General features: G+C 37.9%; 1 protein-coding gene and 1 long non-coding RNA gene across 2 annotated transcripts in view; one reads left to right on the plus strand and one right to left on the minus strand.

Moving 5' to 3' along the window:
* LOC106528394 (uncharacterized) overlaps positions 1 to 2848 on the minus strand; it is a 10526-nt gene extending 7678 nt beyond the window's left edge. Inside the window, exon 1 of the long non-coding RNA XR_001311500.1 lies at positions 2805 to 2848. This is a non-coding gene — a long non-coding RNA (uncharacterized LOC106528394). The remainder of the gene's footprint in view (positions 1 to 2804) is intronic.
* Positions 2849 to 2886: 38 nt separating this feature from the next.
* The window catches only part of gna11b (guanine nucleotide binding protein (G protein), alpha 11b (Gq class)), a 60922-nt gene continuing 51164 nt past the window's right edge, over positions 2887 to 12644 (plus strand). The window contains exon 1 of the mRNA XM_014023545.1: positions 2887 to 3700. Coding sequence (XP_013878999.1) covers positions 3565 to 3700 — 136 coding nt within the window. The 5' untranslated portion in view covers positions 2887 to 3564. The remainder of the gene's footprint in view (positions 3701 to 12644) is intronic.

Consider the following 12644-nt stretch of genomic DNA (forward strand, 5'->3'; position numbering starts at 1 on the left):
CATTATTACAAATAACTTCATTTCTGGACATTTATGGTTTGATTTCTTTGTATGTATGGATCACTTGGGTTGTTACCAACATCTGGTGAAAATTTCATGTTACTTGCACCTCTAGTAATACACTGCTCAAAAAATTAAAGGGGACACTTAAACAACGCACGCTATGTCCAAGTAAATCAAACTTTTGTGAAGCACATTCAACTCTGTACAGAACAAAGTGCTCAATGTGAATATTTAATTGATTAAGATCAGGAGTTAGCGTGCGTTGTTTAAGTGTTCCCTTTATTTTTTTGAGCAGTGTATATTTACTGAGAAAAGTGGTGACGTGCTCAATACTTATTTTACCTGCTGTACTTTTTTTAGAAACACACTCAGAATTGTTGTGTGAGTGAATTCATGCCTTAAATTTTGATTTCTCTGACAATTTACTGACTTCTGTGTTTAGAACAGTTGGCTGTAATCGTGGTGATTTGTAAACCACAACAGGAAGTGGGTTTTCATTGAGATTGTATAGCGATTTCCACAGAAGAATTGTGGCTGTTTTAATGCAGCGCTAATGAGATCTGTAGAAAATGACTATTTTGTACTGATTTTCAGCATTTTTCTTTATATACAGATATTTTGGGGGTGCTGTTAGTTTTCACAGTAATTTTGTTTCACTGAAAATTATTTCTTGTAAGTTGTATAACAAATTTTCTTTACAGAATTAACACCTTATTTATCTGAAAGCCTAGTTTTTTTATTCATTAAAAATAAAATTGATCAGATTTGAAAAGATTAACCAACTTAAAAAACATGGTTTGAAATGCACTGAATATTGATGAAGTTGGTAATGTCAAATCCTAGTAATATTCATTCATTCATGCTATTTATTATGTACGTAAATGGCACTGCATACACCTAACATACAATAACATTAACATAAATGGATAACACAATAAAGCATAAAGCTTATTTCCATTGTGATCCAGAATATGACTGCATAAAGTATTTTTTTTATTGTTATTACAAAATGTAGGTTGTTTGTATTTTCATCAGATTTGGTCTGTTACAGAGTGATTGGTCCATTGCACAAGTTAAAAATGGAAGGCTTGCGTTTCTTGAAGGAATGCATAACCACTGCCATCTTTTATGTCTGAGTGTTAGACCAAGATTAATTTATATTATTATTATCATTTTTGTCGTTGAGAAAATAGGAGTTGTAAACGTTTGGGTCAAACCTTATAGCATTCTCAAGCCATATTGTGAAATATCATGCTGAAATCTTTAAAATGAACTAAATTATAGACATTTTTGTGATGCCAAATGTTACAATATTTACTTTCTCAAAGTTTCATTAACTTCTACTGAAAGGTTCATGAAATATTTTACTAACACACAACGTTGACTCCAACAACTAATGTAAAGTTTTAAACAAGGATGTGTGGGTGGACTCCCAGCTGCAGTCACACCAAGCTTTTAGCTCAATATACTCAGTTATATCTATTTTTGTGTTTGATGATGTTGATTAGCTGTGGTGGCCATCTTGAATTCAATGAACTCCAAAAGTAAATCAGTTGTAAATGTACATCAAATGGTTACCGAATTAGTTTCATTAATATATCCATCCAGTGGGTCATAGGATATTTTGCTAACAGATAAACGAGCACATACACAAACATTTGTTCTTCTATCCCCATGAGGACTTTCCATTAATTTCCATTCATTTAGCAGGGATTTCTACAGCCTAACCCTGACCATTTACCCTAAAATTAACCACAAAGGTCCCTAAACCTAACATAAACTGAATTCATACCTTCGTCCGAAACCTGACCCCTGACCCACGAGCTATTGCTGCCAATGGGGACCAGGCTTTTGTCCCCATTAGGAACAGTGGGTCCCCACCAGGCAGTGTGTATCAGGAAAATCTTCCCCACTATGTAGCAAAAACATGTACACACACCTACGTTCAGTATCAGTACACAGTACAATACAAAACAAAACATAGCCTATATTAATATATATATTAATATTAATATATTAGCATATACTGTATATATATATATATATATATATATATATCAGAAGTGCCCAAAGTGTGGCCCGCGGTCCAAAATTGTCCCACCAAGCCATTTGATTTGGCCCACCAGCAGTTGTCCTGGTTACTAGATTGTAATCATGTTAAGATTAAATATAAAATAAAGGTAACTACAAGAGACATTTAGATTAGATTTAAGTCCATATCTAAATTTACACACCTTATAAGAACCTATATTCAAATTTTAATTTATGAAAAGTCCCATGAGCCTTTGCTGCCTGAGCGTACGTTGAATTCTCTCCATGTCCATAGGCTGTAAGAAAAAAATGTGGGCAACCACTAGCTTTATCATAAAAAATAAAACAACTTTGTAAAGAAGAATTTGCATTTCCTATATTCTTGCATTTGGCCCACGGCCCTCAGATTGATTTTTAATTTTGGCCCTCTCAGGGAAAATGTTTGGGCAGATGCACTCTTTCCAAAGTGCAATTCTCGGTTTTGAACTCTAGGTGTCGCTGCTGTTCAAGCAGAACTCTATTTGTAACTTGTGGCGCTGCTTCTAATACAATATTGATTAAAATTCACTTTTACACGGTGATCCAAGTTTGTCTATATTTTTGTAGTGACCATTTGGATTTGAATCAACATATGTCTGATGATTAATTAATAAGAAAACATCTATATATTTAGGATTTTTTTTTAAATTAATTAATTTTTTTGCATCTCATCGACCATTCAGATCCCACCCCGAGACCCGCCTCGGTCATTCAGTTGGTCTGGACCGAACCTGTTTCGTGCAGTCGGCCGTCTGTCAGTCAGCACCGCGGTACCCCCCTCCGCCTCGGCTGGCTTCACCCTGCTGTGTGCCCACCTTATTCCAGCGACCAGCCCTCCGTTTGATGCGAATACAGGACAAAAAGAAAAAGAATAGCCGCCGGTTCGGCACGGCTTTTCTCCGATATTTTCTGCTTGTAGCTTTACATTTTGCAGTCAGGGTAAGTTAGGATGTAACGGGGGTGTTGTCCTGTTTTTCTTAGCTAGGTCGACAGATTCCTTCAAGCAGCCCGCTGTTTCAATCACTGCAGGCGGACACTACACTGTTTGAGGCGCTGTTTTAGTGAGCTAGCGGGTTAGCGGTGCAGCATTCCGGGCTGTGTTTTAACCAAGGCTGGGCTGATGATGTTGGATTAAGTTTGTTGAGACTGCACAAGACATCAGCTGTCACGGGGTTTTTTGGATGCCGCGAACGCTGCAGGTTGCAACTCGGAGAGGCTACTCCTGGCTCCCTTCCCCGTGCGTGTGAAACCTCTCGTGATTTCGCGGTGAACATCCGGGTGAAGAGTCGCAGCTCTGCTCGGCTGGGGGGACAAACTTGACAGCGAGGCCCCTGGCTCGTCCTCCCCTCCCCCAGCCGCGTCCCGTCTATCCGTCCCGGTCCAGGCCGACTTCACCCGCAGCCTCCGCGGACCGGAGAGAAGCTGAAACCGCGAGGCTGAAAGTGTCGGTCGGGTCCCGTTTCGAACCGGGCTGCCGAAAACCAGGGGAGGATGACTCTGGAGTCCATGATGGCTTGCTGCCTGAGCGAGGAGGCGAAGGAGTCGAAACGAATCAATGCAGAAATCGACAAACAACTCCGCCGAGACAAGCGAGACTCCAGGAGAGAGCTGAAATTGCTACTACTCGGTATGTTGCACGACGACATTCAGTCACATCTGCATTTGTCGTGTTTGTGTTGCTGTATGAACAACCAACAGCCTCCGGCCTTCATCTTGGCCGTGCTAGCATGTATGCTACCGAACCAGGCTCGCTAGCTGGAAGCCTGATGTCACCAGGAGAAACCTTATGGGAAGATTTAGCAAATTACGTGAGGTGTTTTTGGCTTTTTGAGTCGAAATTACTTATTTGACTTGGCCAGGTGCGTACCTGCAAGCACCACGGACGTATAATGAAACAACGGGCCCCCTGGGCTAGACACAGGTGTGTAAAAAAACCCCTCTCACCAAAAATGTAGACAAATTACATTAATAAAAAGAAAAACAAACTACATATGTCTAATTTTAATAACATGCTTTGCTGAAAGTTGATGGTTATCCTTTTAAACATATCAAATTTAATAACCCCCTCTAATGAAGAATAATAAACAAAATTATTTAAATTGTTGAAATTGCTATAGAATCCTCTTGTAAAACTAATTATTGGATATAGCCTATTTGTGGCTTTTTTAAAGCTGCATGGTCTCACAAAACCAGTTATTCTAAATTAATATATTTTAAATACATCTATTTGTGTACCTATTTATGTTTTTAATTTTTGCACTGTTAAAATGTTTTTTTTTTTTAATGTGGGGTTGTGCAGAGTTTATATAAATAATCTGTTTTGCCTGTAGTCGATCACGCTCAGCTTTGAAGATCAAAATAAAGCCTTTATCCATTAAAAACACAATTCAGCCACTTTAATCAAAAAATAGCAGAATAACACATTTTTCACAGTTCAGGTATTACAGTTTAGGCACTTGAGCTTGATAGTTACACAGCTTCATTACTTTGTTTCTCACGCTGGTTGTCTTGTTAATTTTTTTAGACACATTTGGTCCCTCTTTCCTAAAATTAGTGATCTGAATTATGCAAGTAGTTGTCTTTTATTTTTGCTGTGACGTTCCATCAGTATTCTAATTATTGTTTGGTTTGTGTCTAATATTTTTTCATTTAAACTTTTTTGAAGTCTTGTCACATTTTATGTCTCTTTTGTGTCTCATTGCATATTTTTGGGGCAATAAAAAAAAGTTGGGATTTTCAATCGGAAAAATTATATTGGGGCACGTCAGATAGAGATGCTGACGAGATGTTAAAACTGTAACAGCTTGAGTAACTTGACCCACGGTTTTAAACTGTGGAATTGCATATCTGCAGCCATTGCTGTCCCCATAGAATTACATTACCACCGTGGCGCATGCTTTAACTTTACCGTCTTTTTTCTATGGTCAAAATCTTTTCTCATGTATTTAATTTTAACTTTATATATTACCAAAAAAGTAGCTTGTTTTCTTACGAATATGAACTCAGCTAATGCTACTAAAGCTGTTGCTGTGCCCGTGAGCACTTCAGCTTTATTTTGGATGTACCTTTGGTTACGTGTTCATGATGAGTTTGTATTTATTTATTTTTTTTGTACAACCTCCAGCCTTTAAAAAGGAATACTCGTGCTTTGACACACCTAATGGACACTGGAGGATGGAGGAGCTTTGAGTTGCTTTCACCACGTTGCATAATATTTGAATAACCTGCAAAGCTTTTCGGTGCCTCACCTTGTCTTCGCTTGTTGCCCAATCAATACCTGCTGCATTTCTTTTTGATTGTTCAATAGGAACTGTGTTTTTCAAAATAATCCACCATTCCAGAGGACAAGGATGCTGAGGGATTTGCCCCCTCATCCAGGAGTCTAGCTGAGTAGGTTAGCTATTTTTATAGCCGGTGTGTGGGCAGGTGGAAGCTGCTGTTGAATAAGTTGATCTGTGCTGCATTGATTCATGGTTCTGTGGACACACAAAGGAACAGTTGGCAATGATTTATCACTGATGTACCTGTACTGCCTTTCAGAAACACAGAAATGTATTTTGCATTCACACGTCAATCTGACACCTCAGTTCTCAAATGCTCATGCATGATGGTGACCAACCGGCTGCTCACAAGCATCTAATGTGAAAGCTCATTGGTCGACGGCTGCACAAACAGGTGACCAGTTTTAGGACAATTAGAATTATCTAGGTTGCATCCTTAGTTTCGAAACGTTCGCTCCCATTTCTCACCCACCAAACGCAGCCCTGGTTATTTGACACGTGCGTCTCCTTTTATTTCCCCGCTGAATACCTCAACTCAGTCAAAGTAGGCCACACAAGAGCCATACCATTGATGGGACATAGTGCTTTGTTTCATGTCAGACGTTTTTGTCGCTGTGGCTGCCAAGGTGAATATGTGGAGCAAGGTGCTTGACTTTATGGTTTTTATGTGAACTGCGATCTTTTTCGCTGCATCTGCAGTGAAGGGCTGGTTGGACAAATTTCATTTAATGTAAGGGTTCAAGTAGGGCTGCATAATGGACTAAATTCATAACCATGAATGTTTTGGTCGGTATCAATATGATTATTGAACACAATTATTTAGTGCTGGGTGGTATATCGTTTTGTACCAAATACCGGTTTTTATTTTTGTTATATGAATTTTTTTGAATACCAAACATTCCGGTTTAAATAGCGGAAAGTTTCGTCGCGGCCGCCAGTGAACTGTTTTTTCCCGGGGGACATTTTTCCTTGCTGCACCGCTATGTGCRTTAGCATGCTAATGTTTGGAGCAGCTAGTTGCAGCAGTGGGTGGCGATTCCGCAGCTTATATTGACTGATGTTTAAAAAACATCCCATTTGCGCCGTTGCTGAATGTAGTAAACACCTCTTCAGTGACGTGCACAGTTAGATTTAACGCGGTTAGTTAATATGGAGACGTTATGCTGATGGAGACTTAACGTGGTGAAAAGCACAGGGAAGTAGTTCGTAGTGGAGTTGGAATTGACTGGTGTGCAAGGWGAGYHRTGCTGATAAGCTTTAATAAATAACATAAAACAATAAACCCGATCATAATCTTTTCTTAACCCTCCTCCTTCACGACTGGACCAAAATGCATGACTACTGTCTNATCATAATCTTTTCTTAACCCTCCTCCTTCACGACTGGACCAAAATGCATGACTACTGTCTCCAACCACCAGTCAGAGAAGAACAGACACAGAGGAGGGAAACAGCAACACAGACAGAGGTACAGTAAAAGAAAAAAACTCAATAAGCAGGGTTTGTACATTTTATTATCAGCTGAGCTGTGGTAAAAAGAAAAATACCGTCAAATACCGTGAAACCGGTGAAAATGTTGAAAATACCGTGATATAAAATTTTGATCATATCGCCCAGCTCTACAATTATTCATTGAATTTGGAAACATGAAAGTATTTTTTCCAAATAAAATTATAATAGCTGTCTAAAACACATTAGAAAAAATTTGTTTCATTTTATAATAACCACTAATTGCAAATTATTCACTATCCAAAGTCTATCCCATAATATGTAATAAATTGGCAAACAACTGGGAGTATTTTTTATTTAATTTATTTTTTGGCTCTTGGACTGTTTTTGGAAGCAGTGCAGATCCAAACTGAAGCAAAAAACATGTAAAAAAATGTAATTTTGCACAATAGTTCCCCTTTAAAAGAAAAGTTGGGGCTATGATCTAATGCAATTTTGCTGTGCCAAAATATTCCAAACTCTAATGGGAAGATTTCTCTAACTGTAGTTTATTGCTAGATTTGGTTGAGAAATATGAAACGTACTGTATTTGCAGTTTTATTTATTTATTTTTACCTCAATTATTACAAAACCTCGATGAGTTGGAGTTAACCACAAACATTTAATAATCTAAAAATTGTTAAAAGTAAGAAACAATAAAATAAAATCAAAAATATTGAAAAATCCCATCTTTTGACAGCAATTGTGGCTTTAAAGAACAGTGAATTGCCTTGCATGTTACATTCTGTTGACACGTTCTTGTTGACCTTTCACATAGAATAACTGACAAAGTATTAATTCAGATGTAGCTTACTGAATAAAATAAACACAAATGAGTAAAATCACCAGACACTGCTTCTCTTCTAAATTGTAGGGGTCCTATGAAATCTTTTTTTTTCTCCTCCCAAATTCTCTTTTGAGTTTTTGGAAATTTATATTTTATAATGTTACATATTTTTTAGCTAAACAGTTTTTTTTTTTTCATATTGTTAAATTTAATTTCTCTCTCGCTCTCTCTCTCTGAAAACTGGCAAGGACAGACATAAGATTTATTCTTCTGCTACCTTTCATTTTATTTTGATTTGTGTATTTTCTTTGTTTTTTTATTGTATATGGGTATTTTTTAATGAAATGAATATTTTTTTTTAATTGAATTGAACTTAGAAAGCTGGCTGCAGCAGGAGATGGAGACAAAATTGATTAAACTTTAATTACACAGTCCTAGGTTCACGCAACAATCGGACACTGTTTTCATCTATCAATTGCACTAATGGAACCTAATATTGATGGCAGACAATAAAAATAAAATTTATCACAGTGTCTGTGTGAAAGACAGAAGTACAGGGAAGAAGTGCAATTAGCCATGACATAAGTGGATCATTCTGTGAAAGTTAAGTCTGTTTGCGAGTGCCTGGATAAGGATGTGTAAGGCAGGATTAGTTCAGGTTTTAATAGGCTTGGTTAAACACATCTGCTGCTCAGGCTTTGAGATGTCACTGACTCCTGTTATCCCCCCTGGCATTATTCAGTGACCTCAGTGAGCTGCCGCCGCCTTCTCCCCACCTCACTGTAGGATAAGAGCAATGTCTCTTTTTGATAGTTTAACCACATGTGCCACCCTGGCACCACTTTTATAGCTCTGGATTAATGTGGATGGTCGCAGCACCTACTACGCATCGAGCTGAACTGACTATTGAAACTAAGTGAAATGAGGTACTCTGCCATAAAATGAGACTTACTGCCATAATCTCAACTTCCCGTTAAGTGCTTTTTTTGTTGTTGTTTTTGTAATTGCACACTGTTGAAAGGTAGCACGGTGTGCAATAATGTTTTTGCCGATGTCTATTAATAAAATGTCTAATGAATAACATGACAACTTTAATGAAAGTTGCAGAAAGTTGAATGTATATAGTGCAGTTAAAAGTATATTGTAGTAACCAAGTATCAATACTGGTATCAATACCAGGGGCATTTTGCATGAATACTTGTGAAAAAGCTGGGATCTGGCCCAGTATAGGGACAATACCGGGCCAGATTCCAGCATTTTCACAAGTACTCATGAAATGCCTCGATACTCTGAGCTGATACCAATACCAGTATTGATGTTTAGTTACTGGTAAAATACTCCACTGAATGTGTTACAATTTTCATTTCAACTGAAAGGTTTGTCAGTTTCATGTTTAAGAAATTTATACAAGTTGAAAGAAAATCCTATTTGTTTTTTATTTTAAAATGTTTCAACAGTGCTGTATGTTTGCTTTGATCCAGTCAGAGGGGCTGTAGGTCTATAAGGAAAGAGAGCCAGCTTTTTCTAAATAAAATAACATTTTTAAAGACATTGTGTAATGTTAAGGTTCTAACTCAGTAAGTACCCTGTATCCATACTCGTTATTGGCGAGTACCCAAACTGAAGTACTTGTACTTGTACTCTGTTTAAAAAAAACTAGTGTTGGGACACCCCAAGTCTCAACACATTTACACACTCAAATGCTGGGAGAAGTGTCAGCAACTCTGAGCGTCTGTGCTTATCATTTTTATTATACATCTACTAGGGGTCGACCGATACATCGGCCGGCCGATATTTGCGTTTTTTTCCTTGTATTGTTTCGGCCGATACACTGTCCGTTCGGCCGATCTGTTCTTTGGGTCACGCGAGCGCATGTGTCCGCCCCTTCCCCCGGGGAGAGCACAGCAGCTAATGTTGTGAGACAGAGTGCTAACAACAACAAGGATGAGTTATGAACTATAAATGTGTTTTAACTGTCTAATTTAGCTGTTTCTACCCTCTGTGTTGGAATATGAGGGAAGAGAGAACAGCTGTGTTTAAGTTTCTTTTCCAGACGGGAGCGCTGCGACATGTTTTACTTTCACTTTCGCACTGCACTGTAATCAGCGTGTCCGTGTTGTTTTTCTTCTTGAAAATGCTGGAGCTGCTCACATGAGGCTTAGAAAAACACCTCTATTGTTCTCCCTGTTGGATTAAAATTAAAAAAAGCTTTCGGTCTTTTCTCGCTGAACGTTTTAGCGAGCGCAGCCGTCCACAATGTGAACCAGACACTGCTCACATCACGTTTGCTGTGACCGCAGTCGTGATGCTGGTTCTCTTCGGTGTACATTTCAAACTGTGATCTAAAGTTAACGTCAGCTGTTTTTAAATGCATTTTTTKCCTGGTGTTAAAAACGGGAGCAGCTGAATGAGGCAGAGAAGCTGTGAGCGCTGTGTGTGTGAAGTCCTCATAAGGATAGCAAGATGTATGTGTGTCTATTCTTTTTCTCTATGTTGCTCTGACAGTTTTATTTAGGCTTGTTGCTGTTTTTGCATCAAAAATGCTGGGATATTAAAAAATAGTAATTTTATGTAAAAAATATATTATTCTTATTAATATACAAATAAGAACAGAATATTTAGCACTAGATTAAATAATGAATTTATTTATTTTTTATTTTTTTTAAAAGAAGAAATCCTGTGTAGCAGCACTTAATACAGCCTGCATCAGACAAGGCTTAGTTAATAAATGTTTTTTTTTTTAAATTAAGACTTGTGTAATATTTGTTATCATTCTTATTTTTATCATGTTAATGGAGGATGAAAATGTAGAATCGGCTTCAAGAATCGGCCAAAAAATACCGGCTGCACGTATCTGCGTATCTGTTAGACTGATGTTTAAAAAATCGGTATCGGTATCGGCCTTCAAAAACCTGTATCGGTCGATCTCTAACATCTGCAACTGATTACCTTTCAAAATCATTCCAATTTGAGACGGCCACCACAGCTAATCAAGATTAGCAAACAAAATGAAAATGGCTGTAACGCTTTCAGATTTACAAATATTGATCTAAAATTGATACGGTAGTAGCTGAGGGTCATTCTCAATACTGTGTGCGTTAGGGCTGTGTATTGGCAATAATTTGGCGATACAATACATATCAACAGAGGGGTCACAATACGATATATCCCGATATATTGCGATACTGTAAGCAAGGCAATATATTGCGATTTATTGCGATTTTTTTTGTCCAAAAATTCTATTAAATAAAAACCTCTTACTTAAAAAAAAAAGAAAAGCTAATGTTTACTTACAATGCTAAAGCTACCCTTACTCTCTGGCGCTCAAGAGGTAAAGGAGCCAAATGGCTGGCTCACTGCTGCCAACTAGTGGTCAGAGGCTGAACTACAACATAAAAATGAACGGTTGGCAAGAAGGTTGACATTTTAAACCTTAATAAAAAGTCGATACAGGGCTTTAGAATATCGATACAGTATCGGGAAATGAAATATCGCGATATTTCAGTGCATCAATATTTTCTTACACCCCTAGTGTGTGTGACAACCTGCAACATTGTATAAGACAGGAATGACTGACTCTTTCATTTCTCAAGATAAGAGGATTTTAAAATTCTTTGCACGAAGGATATGCGTATTCCTTTTGATGCTTTAAATATTGTTCAGAATTTGAACAGCAATGCACGTACAGAAGATAGTTTGTCATTTTAGCTGTTCTTGCAAGAGTTCCCAACAGCTGAATCTAGTTAAGTATGCAGAGTACATAATGTGTTATTGCTGACTGCTTCAGCATTCACACTAAAATTGGATTTATTAAAGAATGGGAGGGCAAAAAAGAAAGGCTTTTCAATGAGTTGATGATAATTATTTGAGAGCAAACACGATTTTTGTATTAAGAAAATTTCAGTGAATAGTTAATTGTTAGGTTTTCTGTAAGTGGAACTTAAGGACAGTTCAACAGCAAAAGATTCCCGTGTTAACATCATGTTGGAAGCCCAAGAATGTGATGAATGCAGGTTTGTCATTGCATTTTAACATTAAGGAATGTAATGAATACAACAAAATGAGCTGAAGATTGATTCATGCCAGAGCATTCCTATTTGTAGCTCTACATTATAAACAAATCTGAGAGTTAACATTGCACATTGCTGCAATTTTCCCCAACAAAGTCCCGTCCAACCTCCCTTCACTCGCCTTTCCTGGCACTTCTTATCTAGTCCAAATATAGCACGTCTTGACAACACAGTTAAAAGATTTGGTTATGTTTATTACCAGGCTTACAATGTGTTGTTTTTTTATTGCTAACAATACAGTGAGGTTGAATATTATCCACTTTATTCAAAAATAACAGCTGTGCCTGGGCTGCTGCAGTGCCCACAGTCTGGCTGTCTGCGCCATATCAGGCCATACTGACAAAATCCTGCTCCAGACTGGTGGTTTGCCTCTACTTGGTCAAAACACAGCTAGACAGAAGCTGTGGTTTTTGCTGCCTGGGGTAAATGAACTGCTGGAGTGGGGAGTAAGGTGAGACTGTTGCATGAAAAACTTTAGTTTCTAAAACTGCTAACAGAGGTAAGGCTTAAGATCCTAGTCAAGGTCCGTGGCATTAACTTGAAATATAGGATTACAGTACCCTTTTATAGGCACCATTCATGTAAACTCTTGTAATTAACACAAAATCAGGATATTTTGCAATCTTTGAGATATGTTGGGACTACTTGTGTTGCTTCAACAAAGGGTAGTATTTTTAGTTCTTTGCTATGTTTACAGTTTATTGTTCTTGTTGATCCTGCTTGTGTCAGTAGTTTTTAGAAGAACAGTCTGATTGAACCAGAAAAAGGATCAGAGGTTAGGCTTGGATGTTTATTGCTGACCCCACTTCTCTTGCCAAGCAGTCTTATTTTGATCATATATGGTAGCAGGGATGTTCCACTTCTCCTCTGTGTGTGTGTGTGTGTGTGTGTGTGTGTGTGTGTGTGTGTGTGTGTGTGTGTGTGTGTGTGTGTGTGTGTGTGTGTG

The sequence above is a fragment of the Austrofundulus limnaeus genome, unplaced genomic scaffold, assembly GCF_001266775.1.
Source record: "Austrofundulus limnaeus strain Quisiro unplaced genomic scaffold, Austrofundulus_limnaeus-1.0 Scaffold376, whole genome shotgun sequence".
In the NCBI taxonomy this organism is placed as follows: Eukaryota; Metazoa; Chordata; class Actinopteri; order Cyprinodontiformes; family Rivulidae; genus Austrofundulus; species Austrofundulus limnaeus.